Below are 22,429 nucleotides of genomic sequence, written 5' to 3' on the forward strand. Positions count from 1 at the left end.
CGGTTAGGTCACGTGCAAGACAGAATTCACATAACGTAATATGCATAAAAGAAATTATGTTACGGGGTTTAACGTGCCAAAACCACGATCTCATTATGAGGCACGCCGTAGTGGGGGACTCCGGAAATTTGGGCCATTTCCACGTCCTGCTCGTTTGCCAGGCAGTTACGTGATCGCTGTGCTGAAAAATGTTTTGCAGATGATCAGTTTCGTATAATTGAATAAACTGGTTCATGTAGATTCCAGATCTGCGTCCAACTTGCATAATTTCTCTCCTGTTTGCGACCTTATCGCCTACCGCTGTGACGAACACGAAAAGCGGGGAGTTGGGCAGCGAAGGAGTGGGTGGGAAGGGGGCTGTGCAGAGTGGCCCAGCGAGCTCGTTGCAGTCTCTGCACTGTTGCCGCTGCGGTGGACCAACTGGGCGATTTCAGTGATGGCAACGCGGCGTATTTTCTACATCATAATGATCTGTCGCGCATTTTCCGACCCCTCGAAGATTTGATTTGAAATCATTGCCTCTAAGCCACTTCCGCTGACAACGACTGCCAGTTAGGCGTAGATTGTGTGACGCCAGGTTATGAGGGGCCGCCGCTGTGTCGTCTGCTCCGCAACAATTCGAGGTCACATCGGACGTTTTCCTCAGCACGCTCCGGCACCCAGCGGTGAAGCAAGGGCGTCGCCGTTGAATTGGGATTTCGGTGCTCCTTGGCTTTTTGGGCTCAAGCTCGCTCAGTAAGGAGTTGGATTCCTGGCTCATCTTCTTGACAGTGCCTTTTGCTCTTCACCGTCAGTACAACGTAACAATAGGCCATCTATGAATTGGATTTTGCCTTCCGTAAATACCATACATGAGATCGATTCCTTTGGTACGATTATACACAGGCTACTCGTTGGTCTCTTTTCATCAAATATAAATGCATTGGTCACAAAATGTACAACGAGATGAGTTCACATGTTGCTCATACGCAATCTATTATTGTTAATGAAAAAAAAAATGCGAGGCAGTTGCCATGTGCAAAAAAAAACAAATTCAAGTCACTGGCACTTGGTTATCTATACGTGAATGAATGCGAAAGCACTGTGACCACCGCGCGATGCTTAGACATTATGCCACAATGCAAAGTCGTGGGTGCGACTCCAACCAAAGGCCGCGGGTTCAGGTGCCTTACTTAAGTCTATCTGCACTGACTGTGTCTCAATTAACTTCGCCTTAATGAACACCAAAGACCGAGGGCTCGTAGCCTCAAGTAACACCAAAGGTCGTGGGCTCGACTCCCACCAAAGGTCGAGGGTTCGTAGCTTCTTTAGACTATCGTTTGGTCCCGCCGCCAACGCCGGATTTTCAGCTTGGTGAGCCATTTAATGCCTTCGCATTAAAAATAGGCGACAAGCTGCAGTTCCTCATGCTGAAGTCCGCACAGCGGACGAGCTACCTGCGCTAGTGTGCTCTTTACTATAAAGTCTATATGTTCTCTCTAATACTCAAGTCAGTTCGATTGAAAGGCGCAGCGATATGCGACGTGTGTGGCGTTTATGATTTTATATATATATATATATATATATATATATATATATATATATATATATATATATATATATATATATATATATATATATATATATATATAAACTTTGCTGTACGAAGCCTAAAACGATTATTTGGCAAGAGCTCCACCGAAACCAGTTGGGACTGTGCCGCTATGTAGTGCCCGGAGTGAGACGGCGTATAGGCACCTCCTAATCTATGTGACGTCACTGCACAGACGAGGTCTGTCAAATGTAACTCGTCGCCTAAAATGCGACGCATTCTCAACTGATCACGGTGTTTCGCATTCACAAATGCGCGACTGTATTTTTACGAGGCAAGCGTTAACTCGTGACTATATGCGCGTGCTCCGCAGGTTCTGCCACGAGGTCTACGATGCAAACTACAAGGCAACCATCGGCGTGGACTTCGAGGTGGAGAAGTTCAGCATCCTCCAAGTGCCATTCAGCCTGCAGATGTGAGTGGGACGCCCGAGCTAATGCCCCGAGTGAACGATTGAGGGCGCTTGAGATGAGGAGCCTATACGGTGGATATGGCCGAGGCCGAAGCAGTCTTGCGCTTAGTGCAGAGCCGCATCAACCATTCGCTAAGCAAGGCGTACTGGTGAAGTGCTCTGCTGGAGTTCTTGAGTGTCGCTTTTGAAGCAATTGTATTTTTTCGGGTAGAAACGGGTAGCCGTTTGGGCAGCAGTGGCGCGCGCACGTTCCACGACGAGATCAGTACAGCCCCTACGTCACAGGGTACTCCTCCACTTGGATGTGCAGCCACCTGTGCCTGCAATTGTCAACGCAGCAGCTATAGTTGATTCGCTTCATGGAAGCCTACATGTTTACCATACACATGGAAACTGGAATATGCCAGCCGCCTCTCAAATGACTTTGTCACGGCCGTTCGAGATAATTCTTCGGCGATTCCTTCGATCAGGATCGAGCTTCTTTAGGAAGGAACGTGATAGCTCAGAAATAACCTATACGGACGCTAACTGAAGCGCAGCGAGCATGAATACGCGGTCTATTTTCATGAACTATACCCGCAGCGGCGAGGCCTGCTCACATTCGACCTCAGCTTAAGAGATACAAAGACCAGAAGAACTGTTCGTCCGTGAGCTCGTCCGTTATCCGCCACCACTGCCACGGCGATCCCGCGGGTCTCGCAAAACATTCCGTCGTCACCCATCAAGCCTGCAGCGCAACGGCCAGCAAATTCGCGGAAAGCCAGGCTCAAAAAACAAAACATTTTTGCTTTCCGGAAGCCGGACATTCCGATTCGCGTCGTCGCCCGTCTCGCGACCGCCTGTGCACACTGCGCATGACGCACGCAAGTTGTGAATCGGATGCGCGAGGACAACTGTGCGGCAAAGATTAAGTGATTTAGTTTTAGGCGTCGTGTTCTTGTTTTTTTCTTTTCTTTTTTGATTTAGGGTTGTACACGCGTCAAACGGAATAAAAAGCAGTAACAAACCGCCAGCGCGAGAGTTGCTACAGATCAGCGAGTATGAGTCATTCCTCCAGACACCGTCTGCCGTGGACTTGTCGACTGTGGCGCGGTCGTGCAAACGCGTAATTGTCCTCCGCTCACGCGATGTGAGCACAGCCAAAGGTAGCCTTTATGTAAACGAGTTCTTGTCTAGCGAAAGGTAATAAAATGAATTAAGGAAATGTCGCTAAAGCTCAACTTCTTTTGAGACATGCTTAGAAACGGCCGCTGTCGCCTCACGTTTTTTACGTACTGCTTAAAAGCGGCTGCCTTCGGTTAACTGATTACGCTAAATCGACGATTATAGTTTCTCGTTGCATTAAAAAAAATGTGGAGTTTTAGTTTCCCACAGCAGCTTACGGGCTATGAGAGACCCCGTCCCCCCCAACGCCAGTGACGTTGTACCATGCGTAGTCAGAGTGCTATTGGTTGGTACCAGGATGGTATATAGAGAATTACCATAGAGTATTTCGCACAGAGGACGTGCACTTCTTATCATGTTGAGGATGACAATGATTGTTGTGACCATCAGCTATGGCAGTCACCAACCACATAGGACAGGTGAACATTCGGATGGCTACAAAGGAACAATAATTAGACCAATAACTTGAATGGACAAAAACAAATATAAAGGCACAGAAAAAGGGTGCGCGTTCTGCATGAGTCGTAGACTCGCGGCTTATCATTTTACTTGTTTCCTTATTCATTTGAATTTCAGTAACAAAACACTGCAGGAGCGAGTAATTGCAAGGCAACGACAATTATGCAATGAATTACATTTATTAGACAGTTTTAGTACTGCACCATGACGATACGTACGCAGCACGCAAGTGCTTTGCGGAACGTAGGAGCCCGTGTCCCGTTAGGGTTTTTAGTACTGGGAAATGCCTACGTACGTAAGAGGGCGAGCGTTAGACGCCGGGCGCGTCGGAGCGCATTGGCCGCGTCCGCCAGTACGTCGAGCCGTCGGTCGAACTATAGACGCTGTCGATCTCGCCAACGTGATGTAACGTGTGGGCGCGTTCCCGCTTCGTCGAACTATGTTTAGCCCTTTAAGAGACTCTACTTTTAATACGGATGAAATACACGAATCTCACCGAGAAAAATAAAAACCGAGTACTTGCTTTCTGAGGCTGGCACGGTCATTTGCGACGGGCTGCGCCAAAAGCAGGTCGAGCCTTTCGCGCAAACAGCACACACTCAACACTTTCTCAAAAAACAAAGTTCCTATTTTTTGCTATGCAGTCCCAACGTGCAGGATGCGGGAATGACTTCTGCTCGTTCACTTCACGCAGCAAAGCCAAATCGTAGGCCATTGAAAAGTACAGCCGTCCGCTGGTCGCCTTTCACGCCGCCATTTTGGAAAACTATTTTGTCTCGCGCTCTCCCGTACAAACGAGAACCACGAGAGCAGCACGCAAGGCTCCCTATACGTACGCACGCAAGAATCGGATGCGTGCGTACGCAGCGGCCGCGTACGCATCACGTAGCGCTCGCTTTGGGTTCTGCATATGCGCACTTTGTAGAACGTAGCGATCTTGCGTACGCAGTACTAAAACTGTCTATTAAGAGGAAGCTGTAGCTCGGCGGCTCATATCTAAAGTAATAGGAATAGAGAAATCGTTTTTCTCGGCAAACACAGCACCTAATATGATGAGGTTGGCGGCATTTAACACAAGAAAAGTTAAAATCTAGTGACTGCTGCTCGCGCAAATTTGATTAGGGCCGAAAAATAACAAGCGTAAGCTGAAGATCTCAAATTTTCGAGGAGCGAAACTATCAAGTTTACACACGTCTGACTCAGCAATGAAATACGATATCACAATTAGTTGAACTGCACCTAATAATACATCTGAAGCAGGAATAATTGATTTATTATACACCATGGTTAAACATACCATTATTATGTGAGTGGTACTGTTGCAAGACCTTCGTAAACATTGTAATATATTCCCTTAGGCTGTAACTTGATACATGAAGTTTGTTCGCCTTAGGTTCTCTAGCGGATGCACTTTACCTTACTTAGATATCTGTCTTTGGTGCAGAATTACGAATTTGCTAACTGCTTGCAGCTGTTTTTCTTGAAACCTGTGAATTTTGTGAAACCTGTGAAACCTGTGAAGTTTGCAGGCCTAAACAAAAATTTCGCTTGACACAGTCACTAGAATTTTACTTTTCATCTCAAGTACAACAAATTTCATTCAAATCCGCCATGGGGTTGTTTCATAAAAGCGTTTCTGCGTTTTACTCATATTTGAATACGCAGCATCGGAGTTAGCCGCGACCTAAATTTATACTTTCGAAATGTTAGGTAATACATGGGATTATGGTTAATATTCATGACTTGTAAAAAAGAGCAGAAAGCTAGATCAGTTCTTTACAGCTCCTTGAAAGGGAAGAGAGAAACATCGGCGCGAAAGTTTATTTCTTTGTCAATTGAATGCTTTCTTTTTTAAACAAGTGGTTTATGTTTAGCTGTTTGCTTTATGCATCGGACCCTTTCTTCGCTGTCCCCCGTTTCATATGTGCTGCCCGTATGTACAGAAGCTGTCAAACTCCTTCCTTTCTTTCTTCACCAAAATGGGTTATTACAAAAGACGGCGGAAGAAAATAAGGCGCAGTGTGACCGCAACATCTTTCCAACTCGCGGTGCCCAAGTTACACGCGAAGCGCATGGAAACATCGAGCTCTTAGCATCGAAGTCCTAGCATAGAACTGTCGTTATCGTTGCCACTATACGTACTTGTGATAGGACTATCTCCGAGTGTGCCATGGCTTATTCTAAGCTCGCGTGTGGCTGGCATGCTTCAGGTGCACTCAAGGCTTACAGGCGGCCAGCGTATAGCAGCGCTATGATACCACTCTGTTTCCACTTTGCTTTCTTTGTTGCGCCAGATTGCTTAGTACCCTGCCATTGTTTTTTTTTCTCGTAGCATCAGACGACTATCTCTTAGCTGTCGAGCATGCAGTGTTGGTTAATGTCACAGCCTGCGTCAGCAGACCGCGGTACCCAGATGTGTCGTTCCTTTCCCCCTTCCGCACCACTCTCAATTTTTACGTTCTTCCCCTTTGCACGAAGCTGGGACACGGCGGGCCAGGAGCGTTTCAGGAGCATCACTTCAGCGTACTACCGAGGAGCCCAGGGTGCGTACCATTCATTACTTCGGGGTATCTAGTTTAACTATCTTGCTGGTCTACTGGCAAGTAGCAGGTCCCCTGACGGGCCGCAGCTTGAACCAGCTGTCCCTTCGTGCCACATTTACGGCGTTCGGCCTTAAGATTCGTGGTACCTGTTTCATACTGTATATTCATGGTGGAATAAGTTTACAAAACTTGAAAGTTCAACTTCGCCAGAGGTTGGTCAGCTTGTTAACTGACATTTGTTTACTAGCAAGTTGTGACTGCCTTATTTCTTCGGGAAGACCGATCGTTGCATAAGAGCAGGAGATCGGGTTTTCTTTGGATTCGCATGACCGTTGCATAAGCGCGCGAAAAATGGCAAGACACAACAACCAAGCGGAACAGCCCGAACTGTGCGGAGATTAGGCGTTCTGCTACTTTCCTTTTTTCGATGCCTTTAGCTACAACGGTTATTGCAAGCTAAACGCATACAGTGGACATCGCGTGATCTGTACGTTGCTTGTGCCATGGCGTGTATGCCTCGCAGTGGTGATCTTGGTGTTTGACCTGTCCCTGGCGGCCAGCCTGTACAACACGCCCCAGTGGCTGGAGGAGACCCTGGAGAGCACCGGAACGGGACACGAGCCCCTGCGATTCCTCGTGGGCACCAAGAAGGACCTCCTGGTACGCTGAACACGCAGCCACGACTGAGGGTCGGTGTAGTGGTTGCTGAGAGAGAGAGAGAGAGAGAGAGAGAGAGAGAGAGAGAGAGAGAGAGAGAGAGAGAGAGAGAAGAGGACTCCTGTTGAGGAAGCATCTCAAGGGTCTGGGGCCGTATTTAGAAAAAAAGCTTTCAGGAGAGAATTATCCGCAATGAAACATTCAACCAATGGTGATGCTGGACACGTGATCAATGAAAAATAGCCTTTACATAAGAAAAAGAGCTATAGGGAATCTGGCTCCTGAGTCAGGATCCGACGCGGCTATTCATACCCAGTTGCAGTGTGTTTTCCTTTCGCTAAATCATTCTTTCGTGCGCATGAGCGTAATTGAACTTGATGTAAAATATGAATCATGGTTATTGTGGACCTCACCGCCGTCCCTTCCACTTCATTTGTCGAATGCTGCATAGTGAATCACTGACCTTTCTGCTATACATCAGGAAAGGAACGGTATGACCTTGCGTCGCATCCACCGTAGCAGACTTGTCCTTCCAAGAGCCACACCCATCGCTGTTTTTTACAGTGTTTCAAAGTGCTACAGTACGGCCGTGCAAGAAGGCGGCGAGCGTTTTATGCTACAGCGTACGAAGTGAAGGTCAATCAGAAGAACGAGAGTGGCCGATCCTGTCGCACATGAATTATATAATTTGTTTTAGGGCATCCGATTCTCCGCTTTTCTTCTTTTCATGACGGCCAGAACGAGAGAAGTCCCGCGTATATCGTCGCTTGCACTTATCCTGTTCCGCATTCTTCTTTTGCTGTCCCCAGAACGATGGCTGTCTGGACGGCATGGAAACAGACGCCACCAAGATCGCCCGCAGGCTTGACGCCGAGTACTGGTCGGTCTCCGCAAAGACAGGTGAGTTTTTTTTCTTTTTTTTAGCCGGAAACATTGACTGAAGAAAAGAACGCCAGGGGATCAAAAAATTATTCCGAAGCTATCCGGTCTACGGCGTCCCTCGTAAACTGCGGTGCAGTTTCGGGACGTCAAAATATAGCACAATTTAACTGAAATGTCAATAATAATTTCGTCTTTCGCATGTGAAATGTCCACACTCTTGAAATGTCTACTTGGACGGCTTTGAGATGTAAGAAACAAAAAAAAATTGCTTGCCTAGACTCCGTCCGGCATTTATGTTTGAAAGTATTCTGTCGCCAACAACCCCGATAAAGCGACCAGAAAAGAAAGACGAGCTTCTGCTTCACAACCCTAGCCGAACGTTTATTCGCCATCGTGTACGCGAGCATTGGGGCCTTTGAGAGTGAGCAACGGCAAACAAAACTAGCTCGGTCTCAGTCAGGCATTTGGCTGACGTTTACGAGATGGATGGCGAGTTCTATCGATTTTTATTGCCATATCATTATAGGCGGACTTCACCCACTTTGGAGGTATCTAACAGAGAAGTTTAAGTGTGTTGAGGTGTGAGGACGCGAGTAGATGCCCGTGTGCACGGAATCGCAAGTTCTTAAGAAATATGAGGTATAGAGAGGTCACTCTGAAAAACGAGACTGTTCAAGGTCGTCAGTGATGCGCGCACTAGCAGTTGTCTAAATCAGTCTGCTGAGTATGCTAAGTATGATATCGCATATTTAGAGAGCTAGGATTGTTAGGATTTGGCTTATTCTTTTTTAAAGTGAAACGAAGCGTTTTTTCTCCCGCAGTAAAGTGATGTAATTTCAGGCTAATGTTGCACTGCACTGGGCCCAAGCCTCCTACAACACTATAGCATTTCACAAAGAACAGTACCACCACCTCATAATGCTCTCACGACAGAGCAGTAGTATGGCGGAAACTCTAAACAAGCACATATCCTAACTTGAGTCTTTACCACGCCAAACACCTTGTGCTGTCTTATAAACGCCCATACTGCGATCAATGCGCAGCGATTTACTACATGGTATGGGCTTGCGCAAGCACACCACAGCTCACACCCATAACACAGCTCAGCACACGGCAATGGGAGGCAGCGCTGTCCAGATCTGACTCGACGAACTAGCTCAACCTGGTCGACCGAGCCAGAATGGCAGCTAAGGCTGCTGGACTCCTGGAGTGAGGGGACATTCCACTGCAGAGCGGAGGAGCTCACTATACGCTCGCGTGCTCTTTTGTATAAGGTTTATTCTCTCTCTCTCTCTCGACCGAGCTAAGCAGCCTAGTTCGAGCGCTGGTATGGTGCGCGTGTGAAATCTCTCAAGAGAGAACCGCATGAAGACGCCCCATAATAATCTAGCTGTCGCTAGAGAAGGCTTATAGGTTCAACGGAACTTTCTGAGCTCCTATGCAATTCGAACGCTCTTAAACGTTATAACTCGGAATATCATTGCTGACCGATTGCTGCGCGGTGACGACTTTTGCTGATTTAAAGAAAGGCAGGTGAACGTACGCCAGAAGGAAGGAAGGAAGGAAGGAAGGAAAAAGTGGAGAAGGAAAGGCGGGGAGGTTAACCAGCCAAGCTTAACCGGTTTGCTACCCTACACATGGGAGCGGGATGGGGGGATGAAAGATCGGGAGGAGAAAGAGAGAGAGCTCACAGCACAGCACACACATTGCCAGTTTAAGTCCGCCACTCTTGCGTGGTACGTGACATCACTGTCACAGCCGCTTGTCCAAGCCCGTCTTCTTCATAAACCGAAGTACTCCCTTCGTCGCCTTCAGCTGCGATGTCTTCTGTCGGCGACATGTGAAAATCGTTTCAACTGACAATGGTCTATTCTCAAGGTGCGCTAGAACGGACGCCAGGGACTGTCTCTGAGCATTTTATCCTGGACAGTCGCACAGAATGTGTTCTAGCGTCTCCTCGCAAAGACAGGCATTGCAGAAAGCGTTGTCGGCGATTCGAATGCGAAATGAGTAAAATTTCGTGAAGGCCACCCCTAGCCATAAGCGATAACGCAGAGTGGCCTCTCTTCGGCGGAGTCCAGTTGGCATACAGAGATGCATCAAAGAGGGCAGGTCGTATTGACGATTGCTCCGGTTGGTTTGGCTGCTTGATGTGCACCATAGAGAGAGCGTGATCTCCTGTGCAAGCACTCCAAGTCTGCTGGCTGCGTCGGATCGTGAAAGTGGTATGGCCTCTTCCTGTGTGTCTTCAAGAGCTGCCCGAGCGGCATTATCGGCGTCTTCGTTTCCTATGACGTCGCAGTGACTTGGCAGCCACTGAAACGTCACGTGGTGTCCTTTCTCATGTGGTGTATGGAGTAGGCATCTAATATCGAATACGAGCTGTTAGAATGGCCCGGGACGCAGAGCTGATAGCACAGATTGTAGGGCTGTCTTTGAGTCACTGAAGATTGACCATTGTCGAGGTGGTTCCCGATTGTGTGTTTTGGCTATTCAAAACATCTGACTTTATATATGAGTACGTGGGCTGAACTAATGCACAGAAGTTTGCGACTCATGTACTTTTGGACTGTATATTTTGTATTGATGCGGTGTTCTACTGAGTGTCATATTTTGTGTCGCTATTCTTCCTTTTTACGAAAATTTGTTTCGTTTGCCAAGTGACAAGGGGTACCCGGTGCCACCATAAAGGCGCCAACCTCTCCTAACATTCACTTCAATAAAAAAAAGTTCCGCAGATGTCGATGTCATTGGGTGGTCAGTCCTAAAGCTGATGGAGATGTGCATAACGGAAAGGAAGCTGAACAGGTGTTGGCTTAAGTTTCTTTTTTGACATTACACTGATGAGAAGTGCGTGACTCGCCGAAAGTGCCTCATCCTCATCCCTACGAAAAAAAGATGTCCATTAGCCTAGCAACGTGTCCAAGAGTTCCGTCTCATTGTTTTAGTTGATTCAACAAGATGTACATTTGGTTGACAGTTATCTTGGGAACACTTAACGCGCTACAACAAAGACGAAAGGCAGAGAAACGACAGGAGGCGTTAACTCGCAACTAAATAATTTACAAAACAAACTTCACATGTGTTCATATACTGAGTGTCCCAGCTAATGTTAGCCAAGCTGTTCAAAGGAAAAATTAATTAAAAAAACACGGTGCAAGATCAAATTATCAGACCTACGGTGTTCGGCTGTAAGAAGCCTGCCAACCGAAATACCCTAGGTCTTAGAATCGTGTATGGCACCTTGTTTTTGAAGCCCTTGTTTTTTTTTTCTTCTCGTTGAACAACTTGGCTAACGTTATCTGGGGCGCTAAATATATGTAATGGCGCATGCGCAGTAAAGCAGGGGTAACGAATAAAAACTGTAGTTAACCGACAGTTAATCGCATCGAAACATGAAACTTAAAACCGCACGCGATCGTTTGCTAACCACCGAGAAAAGAAAATGCCTGATCATGCAGCAGGATAGGAGCATGACGGACACGTCCACCTGCTCTTTTTCTAATCTAAGAGGCCTTTTCGCGTGAGCTGCTCACTGTTTGTTAAACCTACCTCAGTTTCGTAAAACGCAGCGTAACACCTGCACTCTCTGCAACTAGCTACCAGATGAGACAGCTCAGATGAATTTTGGCATGCGTGATGCCCCTTACATGATGCCCCTTACATGATGCAACTGCCAGATTGGCCCACGTGCACTTTGGACGCGGATAAACGGAGTCACGCATGCGATGCCTTAAATACAATCCGCTGTTTTTTTTTTCTGTGTGTAATGGCACATACAGAAGGCTTCCTACGAACATGGGAGGAAATACGTTGAAGTCAATTTTGCCTTAAAACAGGACGTCAACTTTATATCTGGCACCTACATCCGTGTGATCGGTTTGTTGGACTTGACGTTCATAGCAAGAAAAGGTCCATGACAGACGCCGTAATGAAAATCCCAGGATTCATTTTGACCACCTGGGGCTCTTTAGTGTCCACTGCTACAGTAGATCGTGCCAGTGTGTTCGCACAGCGCGCCCATAGGAATGCGTTCTCCGCAGCCGGACATTGAACCGGCGACCTTGCCCTCAGCCGACAGCCACAGTCATCTGAATCACTACGAGGGTGGTGTTTTTCTTGCTCCAATTTACAAGGTGTCTTTGCATGGCGCGTTTGAAACCGAATTATTCGATGTGTACTACTCACTGTGGTCACCATCGTCGTTGCTCGAGCTGTCTTCTCTGTTCCATGCGCGAGAACCAGGTAGGCATGTAACCTTGCGAACGAAGCCACCACACGAGTGACTACAGCTGGATCTGTCTTGTAAGGTGGGCCTCGTGTTGCATTGCAATCACTAGAAAGCTCTGGAGAGGGAGTCTGACTCTCCTCGTCAGCCTTCCTTGCTTCCTGACGGCAGAATTTCGACAGGTGCAACACGAATCAGGTAGGCGAGAGAGAAAGAATGACCCTAATGAGAGCTGGATATGTAAGCATATACAAAGGTGTAGTCGGCGAAGTTCGTGCTTCTCTGCTTTTTCTTCAGCCTGTGGCTCAGAACGGAGATAGAGAAACGTGAGAACATGCGCTACCAGCGCTGGCCGTGCTCAACTAACTAGCCCAAAAATGCTCAAGCAACCAACCGTAGTTACGGCTAGATTCCTTGTTTGACTACGCTTGACCCGTATTTATTTAGTTTCTTCTCTCTCATGGCGCAGGCGAGAACGTGCAGCAGTTGTTCTTCCGGGTGGCCGCCCTGGCTTTCGTCCAGTGCCTGACCAGGGAGCTCCAGGAGAGGCAGCAGTCGCCGGAAAAGGCTGTCAGCAACAACTTCGTCCGTGAGTGCGCGTGCGCGTGGCAAGCGCACTCTTGGCCTCCCTCTATATACGACCACCGCGGGCTGCTATTCTCTCGCATCGAATACTGCGGGAGTTGGTATGCGGGTTTCGATAGCACAGCGCGATCCAAATGACAAGAAGCTCTGGCTAAGTTTGTGATTATAGCTATGCAGAATTATCCCAACATCGGCGTTATCGGCGCCTTTCCACTAAAAGGCTGGGCGAGAGAGAAATATGAATGAAAGAAGTCTGAGCGCCCTTGTGGGAAGGATGACCGGCGAAGCTGTGTATGTAGGCCCCTTAATGGCAAACTGCACCTTTGCCGCGGGTGGGCCCATTATTGCACTATCTTCGGGTTCGGTGCACGTATGGGGAGTGCTTAACGCCTGCGTCACCTCTGCCGCGGCTTGGCCCGGCATTGCGCTATCTTCGGGATCGGCCCACGTATTGTGTCCACACACGGACACGATCCTGGGGGGGGGGGGGGGGTGAGGGCCAGCCCTTAACAGCTTCCCTGGAAAAAGACAGAGAGTAGAAATAGTTTTCTCAATTTGCTACCTTGTATTGGGGAAAGCGAAATAGAGATAGGAAAGAATAGTTTGCATTGATCACGGGCTCTGGAAAAAGCGCAGCGAGCCTATGGTCGAAAACTCAAGTCCGATGCATGATTGGTCGTTTGAAGCCTGCGTCCACGGCCCTGACAGAGTGATAGCTGTGGCGAACTAACAAAGCGCTTCGCTCATAAGAACAATTTGCCACGTCTTCGCTAATAAAACGTTCAGCATCACGATTAGCTGGAACGTGCTCTTAGCAGCAGTTCCGCCGCAAAATATTCCCGCGAATAAGGGCCACGATGTATTTGAGGCATTTGAACAAACTCAAACCCCGCGCTTAATAGCAATAACTTGCAGTGATAACAATTCCCCGGTGATCTTTGCTGTCTCTCTTTTACAGAGGAGTTGTTAGCCTCTAGTTAGTCGGCACTTTTGTGTCCGCGTCCATCAGAAAAAATGTGGACCGATCCTGGTGGCAGTGCGGCACCAGGGGCAGTGGCTCGTACCGCCGTAAGGCAGAGGCTTCAAGCAGTCGGCAAAGTGAAGCGACCAGTGCATATACACTCTTTGGAGTCACGCATACAACACGCAGAACAGCATAAGTTTCAATAAAGAACAAGCGCAAAATAGTCATCCTAACCGCGTAATTGACGATAAGGCGCTTCTGATAACAATGCTAAGGACGCAGCGCTCCCCGCCCATTCGTTTCCTGGTTAATATTACTATTGTGCAAGCTGCCCCGCCGACGGCAGCAAGCGACGTGGGGAATGAGGTCCCTAGCCTTTGGTATATAAAATAACTAGTCAAGCAGCTGATTTCAATGTTGTTACAGCACAGCTATGGGCGGTGGCGTGCTGTCAAAATTACCATTACTCCCATCGCTATAATTACTCTAAAGCAATAAAGCATAGCGGTGGTTTTCAACAGCTTCGCTGGACATCCATGCACTTTCGCAAGACTGGGATGGCAAGTAATTTTTTTTTCTGGTCTGAATGCGTTTATGTATTTGCGTTTTCTCGCCCTCTTCCACCACGAAAGGTGCGGTCGATACTCACAAAAAAAGCTCTTCCTAAAGGAATGTCTCAGCCAATCTTTATTCTAAAATACATTAGCGAAGGCGGCCAGCCAACAGCTTTGACGTAGTAGTTCTGCGGAAATCCGCAAGGTGCACAGAAGTAATTAATAAAGGGGAAATGAGACAGCCACCCAAACGTATACCAAATGCTAAAGAAAAAAAAACATACGGGTTTCTCGAAAGAAAAGTTTTGCACTTGAAGAACGATTCGTCCTCCTCCAGGACTCGAACCCGGGAGCACCGCTTTTCCGGGGCAGCCACTCTACCATTTGAGCTAACCAGGTGGCTGGCAGATGGCAGGGCGAAGTCGAACCTATCAACAACTCGAAGCAAAGGCAGGAGTTTGACGTAATAGTTCTGCGGGAACCCGCAAGGTGGAGAGAAGTAATTAATAAAGGGAAAATGAGGCATCCATTCAATCGTAGCAATTGCTACAAAGGAAAGCAATACGGGTGCATACGCACGTTTCCGATAAGCGTTTGGTCGGCCCTTGCTGGCACTATATAGCTTGCCAGGAAGAAAAGGCAATTTAACCCGACAAGTTTTACGAATACCGGGTTGTCATAATAACGTGTTGTTACTGACAGATTCATTGTGCTTAAATGTCGGCTTGTCAAAGCCATGGATTTCGCTTGAACGGCAGTGCCCGGCAGTCGTCACAGTCCAGAGCATACAACGTGGCATTTGCACATAACTATACCCGACACAACAATCATACAATTTTACACAGATGATTCACGTGAATGTCGACGTATTTAATACAGTTAGCGAAAACTCTCGTGATATACGTATTCTTCCTAAAATAACAAAAGTGTTAATCTCTTACATGCGCCAAGTGGGAATGTGTGGTGAGGCAATGCGTAAAACCCTACTGGCACATCGGGAAAATAATAGAACATATCTCACGATGACTGTCGACGTTAATTCGATCAGCGTTTAAGCCACTTAGCGACACACGGTATTGCCACTGCCAAATTGTGTCATGTAGGAATCGTGTATTGCAACCTGGCTTCTCTCTCGCGTTTTTCTCCTGACATGCTGCGCCATCAAACGGCGCGTCCACGAAGTTCCCCTTCCTTTTGCGTTGCTTCGGAGGTTGCACTGTCCCTCGCTGCTTGCCGTCATTCGTGGCGAAGTTCTAAAGCGTCTGGCTGCTGTGCTTCAGGAACTCGTTTTAGGCGGGCTCGATTCTGTCCAGTGGCGAAAAAGTTTTAAAAATTACTTTAAAATTGAAGAGTGGCGTAAGAATTTACCGACGATTACGATACTTCATAATGCGATATTTGAGCGCAGCTGTATCTGTATACGTGTTTTCATTTCGCGATATATTGGCTGGCGCGGACAATCTATCTCGTCCGGCACGTTGCAGACGGAGCGAAGCATGGCGCGACTGCCACTCTAATCGCGACGCGTGAGCGCGATTCAGAGCAGCCGCCGCAGACAGACCTCCACTCATGCAGCGCTTTGCCTCCTTGCAGACGACGTGCGCTACTCTGGCGCCCTATCGTAGCCATCGTTGCCGCAAAGCCCTTCGTGCGCGGCGCTACGCTTTCCTTCTAACGCTTTCGCCATACTTTCCTCCCCCGCTTTCCTCTTCGCGCTGTCTTCGCTATCCCCGTCTTTTATCTCCCGCTGGTCTTCGCGTTCGCTCTCATCTTTCGCTGTGCTCGTTCGCTCGGTTACGAGGCAGGACGCCGACGCAGGAACGGGCGCCTAAGACCTGCGCTCTAAAAGGCTACATAGATTGACACAAAGTCGCTGAATTAAGCCAAATATGCAAAATCCCATTAAAAGAAATTGCAGATGACATTCGCTGTGGGAATCGGTTCACGCGAAGCTTTCATTAGTGTTTGCAAAAACGATCTTTTTATTTAACGACCATTTGCAAGTACATAGGAAACGACCAAGTGTGACACATCTTTTCCGGGATACGCCTAGCCCGAAAACTATGCCTTGTTCCCGTCAGAGAAGGTACACAGAATTGCGTAATCATATAAAATTTTGAAACAGGAATGATGATTTTCATGTCCATTTATATGCAATCTAGTAAAAGAAGGGATAAATCTGTTCTGAAGACACAATGCTGTGCACGCCTACCTCGATAAGAGTTACACCTTGACATGAAAAGATGAACGAGAAGATGGCCCATCTTTTCTCCGTAATGTGCCGGCAGCATACTGTTGACTCCAGAAAACTTCCTGTTGTTCGTTTTTCACCCTCTATTTTTCCACGGAAAATTGAGAACATTTAGCCTCGTAGTTTACTGCAAGTACATGCTATTGATGCGTTCAGATAAAAGAAACGCGCATCATACGTGAAGCGTATGTCTGCGAGTTTCTTCAGCATTTAAGTAAAACCTATTTGCGAAAGAACAATTTAAGCGCCAACACCGTTGTCAACTGCAGGGTCTTATTTTCATTAGTTGAGACTAGTTCCTTGCGGTATTTTTTGTGCTAAGCTTTGTTATGGTTACCTCTTTCAGCTAAGTCTTGAAATATCGCTGTATTTGTTGTATCAATGTCATTGATACATAAAGCAAGCCTGACTACTGTTTTACGGTTGTTGTGGAACCGCAGTGCGCCGGACTTGCATACAGAGCAAACGACGTAGTGTGACACATATTTTCCCGGAAATGCCTAGCTCAAACATAATGCATTCTTCCCCTCAGCGAAGGTAGACTAAATAACATAATCGTATAAAATATTGAAACACGAATGTTGATTTGCTCGTCTATCTATATGCCATCAGTAAAAAAGCTAATAAATCTCTTCTGAAGAATGTGTCGTGTACATAGTACGTAGTTCATTGAACTGTTATTACTTTTAATCGTCTAGGTAGCAATATTCGTTCCTCGAAACACAAGGGACAATGAAGGCGCTTCATGCGACTATCATCATTACAAGTAAACATAATAAATATTTCAAGGCGACGCTGTCTTTGAACACGTGACTGCGCCGTAATTGAGCGTTATCTTATGTAGACCTTCTGGCGTCACCTTTCCGAAAGAAAGCGCCGTATGCGTTTCTTAGGCGAAATATTATCCAGCAGTGAAGCAGTGCTTTCGACGAAAAGCGTAAAGGGAACCGCAATGCTTACGGTTTTTCACATATCGTCGTATATTATTAGACTGATGATTTTTATTAGACGCACCAACAAAACCACTGCACTAGCTGCACTGGAACGCTGCGTCACAGACACGACAGGAGACATTTCGCTCCACCACATCTTATCCTTAACCGAGAACTGGAATAACCCGTCGCCGCTGCGACCACTAAAAAAACTAACTGAACCCCTCGCATAGCCCTCAGCTCTTCCACATTACACTATTTCTCTGAAGCTGTCCTTTCTATTGGCCAAAACCCGCAGTATATTGCTACACCTGGAAATGTCCACAGCCTCCGGGGTGCCTTGCAATTTTTTTCACCTTCCATGAATTTTCCTCCTGGGAGACTGCGCTGACCCGCTCATAACCACAGGAGCAGCGACGGCTGATGCAGAGGGCGCGCGCAGTCGCTCAAACCAATGGGGCCCTCAACTGAGGGCTCCATGTTGCGAGGAAAGTGCCCCGTTGTATGAAAAAATAAACGTTTCTCTGTCCCTTTCTGTCTCTCCCGAAGCTAAAGCATACCGTGCCGGTGGCTGTCTCTCTCTCTCTCTCTCTCTCTCTTTGCGAAGTTTTGTTGGGTGTTCGGGAAATGCCGCCGCTGATCACTCTCTCGCCGATTCATGCAGGGTTGCGGAAGCGGAAAAACGGCAAGAAGATCAAGGCGCCCAAGTGCTCCGGCGGCCAGAAGTGCGCCACGAAGTGAACGCTCCCACGCGGGCCCACCGATCGCTCTTGCCACGCAGGAGACGCAGTCGAGGAACCACGCGTGTGTGCCCGGCGAAGGTGGCAGCCACTGTGCACTGTGGTCTCGTCAAAAAAAAAAAAAAAAAGCAAGAGCGTTACGAAACAGTGGTCGCGTGGCACGGTGGCATACGGAACGGTCAGCGAGCCGTCATCGCCTCATGAGACTTTCCGGTCTGGAAGCGGGCCTTCCTGTGTATGACTGGAAGTGTTATGGACACTGATGTCGCCTTTGCCCTAGTGGCTATGTTGCTGACCCTGTTTATCACACAAACACACGTAAAAAAGCACTGAACGATGGCCGTCCGGAAGAAAGGGAACGGCTTTGCCAAGGTATTTTTTTTTCGTTTTGCGGAGGATGACCCTAAAGCGATCGATGGGGAGTACTAGCGACTCACCTAGTTGACTCTGTTGTTGAGAAGTTCTCCTGCTCGGCGCGGAGAAGTAGTTGTAATTCCTGGACGCGGTGGATGCATTCCGAGGCTGGGGGTACTGGTGTACCGCGATTTTCAGCGCAAGCTAATTACCAGGGCCGGTACAGTGTAGGAATTCTCCTTGACGGATTATATTCCTTTGTCCACCATGCAACGCCGGCCGATCGCGGCGATAACGTGGGTCGAGCGCTGCTAGTGCCATTGTCGAAATGCGAAAAGGAATAGCACTGTAATAGAATCGCAATATCAGCCCAGCTCGGGTGATTGAAATTAATGTGTAACCTTCCGCTACAGCCTTTCTAATAGAGGTGATACCTATAGCATCGCACCGGAAAGCTCGATCGGTAATGGTTAATGAATACATCATAGAGCGTGCAGACTGTGGTGTCCCGCTACTCAACGTGTAATGGTTGTGCTGCCATGCGCACTCCCCACTGGTTATGTGCGGTGGTGCTACCTCCCCGGATGTGCCACTCTACTGGCATGCAATAACTTTCTAACATTAAGGCTACAAGGTCCTATAGCACCAAGAAGCAGGCGCAGTTTGTTTGCGACGCCATAATTGAAAGCCAGGGCCATGACGCGTATGTGTTGCAGGCCTTCAGTCGTGACGTCACAACTCAAAGCGTGCAATGTCCTTCTGCTATATGTAGTGGGTACTGATTCGAAGTGGTCGCCTTGAGAATGGCCGGAAGAAAGCCAGTTCTCGAGTTTAGCTTGAGTGAAGCGAGCAGCTATTTGCAAAATGTGAAGCAAGGACCACGGCTATCATTGGCATCGTGATCGCGGAATCATAATCGTCGCGACCCGTTGTCGTAGCTCTCACACCCGCCTTTAGCGGGGCATTGAGCTCTGGTAACATTTCCGATTCGTTATTCTTGTAGGACGGCTAGGCGCTCTAGTAAAGCAGCAGTCAAATAATTCGCGTGTGAAACCCATTGTAAAGTTAAGGCACTTTTCAAGGAAGAAGAAAGAAACGCGCGCCTAAGTTCTTGAGGTGAGTAAGCTACGCTTTAGTGGAAGCTAAGATAGTTTGCAGATGCCATACTACACTGTGTGGGTGCTCGGCAGCGTTTTGCAAATAACGATAAAGCCTCTTCACGGAAAGTATGGAAGCCTGCAATTTTCACCAAGGGCCCTATAACGTAAAACTATTCCAATTTGTTTTTATTCCACTCTCCTGGCGTCAAATTTGCGTAACCGCCGACGCAAGCATCGGGCGGTCACCCGCAGGGTTGTCTGATCAAACCAATCAAATGCTCCCTTCGTTCATAGGCGGTCACTTTTGTTTGCTCGAAAAGCGAATGACATTGCCTACACTGAGCGGCTTGTCTTACCTAATTGGCTCACAAGAGGCGAGGAGCACGCTCAAGGGTAGAGGGATTCGAATGGGCCGAGCCACTGCACTGAAAATCGATAAAGGGATGAAGAGTGTAGTGCCGGCGTCTGCGATTGGTCCGCTTTCCCTTACTCAGCTTGCGGTGGCTTGTCGACAATCTCGGCGATATGCAACGGAAGCTTAAGAATGAAACTAAAAGGGATACTCAGCAAAGAATAGTTCGCAGAACGAAATCGTAAACGTGTTGAAAGTGCTCTAAAAAGTTACACGGATACGCAAAAAGTTTTATTACACACAAATAAACCTATGCTCTCCGGCAGGTGCGAGTAGCCAGTGCCTTAGCGATCGGCGGCAGCCATTTTTATTCCTTTCGGAACGGGGCAGCCTGCGACTATTCAGAAGAAAATTCAGTTTTGTTCGGCATATTAATGCATATTTACCGCATACACGTCACTTTGACGCGATGAGTTTTTGCGGTTTTGTGACGTCGCGTGAGAGGCAGCTGATGTGGGCGCAGCCCAAAAACATTTGACCAATAGGCGAGGGGTAATGGAGAAAAGGCGTTGAATCAGAAATAACTATTTTTCTTTTGTTCGGTCAAATCATGCATAATCAGTATGTACATGTCATATCAGATGGGGAGCTATCGCGGTTTTCATGACATCGCGTGAGAGACAGGTGAAGTGGGGGTGGTCCAAAAAAGTTTTTGACCAATCGCGGAGGGCTGATTGCAGAATTGGAATAGAAAAGTTTGGAATAGCTTTACGTTATAGCGCCCCAAGTTAAGCTCGCTGTCGCTGCAACCTTGCACTAGCTTTGTTCACGTCGACTCGACGCGTGCGGATCGAGTCACAGCTCGAGTTGATCCAACCCGACCCTACCGCGTTTACATACATTTTCCAGGCGCAATGTGCGAGCCAACCTACTCGTTGCAGGAAGGTAGGCCAAACTTGCCCCGCCGCTATAATTCGACCCGACCCGCCAATGTTCACGTGAACCCGACCACTGGTTTACGGGGAGACAAGCCGACTCGACACTACTTTATTGGGTTCACGTGAACGTAGCCACAGTGCGACACGGCACTTTTACAAGAGCAGCTGATTCAAGCCCGGTGAGCTTCTCGGCGTTGTTTAGTGTGCCTTGAGAGTACAAGAGCTTCACTGCATGGCAGACAGAGGCTGGGAATGTATGCAGAAAAGGGTCTGTGTCAATGTTCAAGTGCTCGTTCTAAGTTTGCGTGCGAATGCTTTAATAAATTTAAATGTAAGTAATTTTGCCGGACACTGACACCGCACACGCGTTCCTGTCTAGTCACGAGTTTCGACAGGAGTTAGGCGAAGCTCCCTTGGCATGGCTTCCCGTGCATTGCACCAAAGAACGTCGGTGGAGAGATGTCATAGTAGCGCATTTTGTTGTCTTTCGTGTCGTATTTTTGTGTTGTTTTCATGACGGTCTGTGCTTTGAGTGAAAGAAGCTGAATTGTTGAGAATGTTGTGTTCGTAAAAAAAGAAAGCATACTGTGTAGATTTCCATTTAAGTTTTTGTATTGAAATGTGACATGTGTGCATGGCGCGCTTTTTCATGACGCAATTAAAGCAGCAAATGACCCTTGCAAGCGTAGTGTGTCTGTTCATCAGCGCGTTGAAGTTGTCGGCCACTGGAACGACCATGCTGTAAGTGAGGCGTAGATGACCGCTGGAGAGGGACATGCTGTATGCGCAAATACAGCAAAGGAAAACAAAGCAAAAATAAAGCTTCGCAGATTTATGCATCACCTAGCGAATGATACATCAAAGAGAGCGACGCTATATATGGGGCAGGTCATCATACCCTTCTAATCTCTTAGCCTGAGATGCCGCTGCCCGAAATCTACCGAGGCTTTGTAAGTGCTTCTCTATATCTATATACGAGATACGAGTATTTTCCAGCGCTTCGCTACTGCGGACATAGTAGTTACTCTCTGCTATACCGGACGTTTGTTCCTATACACTCGGAACACTATCTGTGGCAGTGAACCGCAATGAACAATGAACAATGAGATATACCGGGGGCGGAACTTCTGCACACGTGTTACGGCACCAAGTAGTCCGGTAGGGTTTCACATAGCTTTCGGTTTCCTGGAACAGATACTGGAATAAGGGTATCTTCCACGTGCAACGGTTTCGCATTTGCTGAAACGTCGGAACAGAATCAAAAGCAGAAAAAGATAGGTCAAGTTTAACTCTCACTGGGGGTAATTATCTTATTTTGCTGTTGTAAATAACATGTCTATACCTTTCTCTTACGAAGGATCGTCTAGCGCGAATGGGAACGCGGTACATTTTTCAGGAGCGCCTGTGGTTGCGCGCTATGCCTTCGTAGCTTTCTCTCCATATATGGCTGCAGCTGCACCGACGTGGTCGTCCGGCTGTCCATTCCTACAGCCTGGTCATGCGGCTGGTTCGGGGCTGCGATGCAGGGATCGTTGCTTCGTTTCTTTGGGAGACATTTGATACAGGCTGCGCCTGCACAAGTTGCCACCTCACGAGCACCCGTTGTAGGACTCCGCCATGATGGAGCTTTACTGTATTATCCCAATGGCGGGATGCACTGTACGGAGTAGACCTTGTGAGTAGAGTGTGCAAGGAGGGTGTCGGCAGTATTGAAAACGTGCCA

At 47.7% G+C, this 22,429-nt stretch overlaps 1 protein-coding gene across 2 annotated transcripts in view; it reads left to right on the plus strand.

Annotated features, from left to right (window-relative positions):
- The window catches only part of LOC142576472 (ras-related protein Rab-34-like), a 75,166-nt gene extending 53,777 nt beyond the window's left edge, over positions 1 to 21,389 (plus strand). For both annotated transcript variants that reach the window (XM_075686615.1, XM_075686614.1), the window contains 6 exons: positions 1,905 to 2,006; positions 6,105 to 6,169; positions 6,693 to 6,829; positions 7,636 to 7,726; positions 12,406 to 12,525; positions 17,887 to 21,389. In XM_075686615.1, the coding sequence (XP_075542730.1) occupies positions 1,905 to 2,006; positions 6,105 to 6,169; positions 6,693 to 6,829; positions 7,636 to 7,726; positions 12,406 to 12,525; positions 17,887 to 17,963 (592 nt within the window). In that variant the 3' untranslated portion in view covers positions 17,964 to 21,389. The remainder of the gene's footprint in view (positions 1 to 1,904; positions 2,007 to 6,104; positions 6,170 to 6,692; positions 6,830 to 7,635; positions 7,727 to 12,405; positions 12,526 to 17,886) is intronic.
- Positions 21,390 to 22,429: the final 1,040 nt, after the last annotated feature.

The sequence above is a fragment of the Dermacentor variabilis genome, chromosome 3 (genome assembly GCF_050947875.1).
Source record: "Dermacentor variabilis isolate Ectoservices chromosome 3, ASM5094787v1, whole genome shotgun sequence".
Lineage (NCBI taxonomy): Eukaryota > Metazoa > Arthropoda > Arachnida > Ixodida > Ixodidae > Dermacentor > Dermacentor variabilis.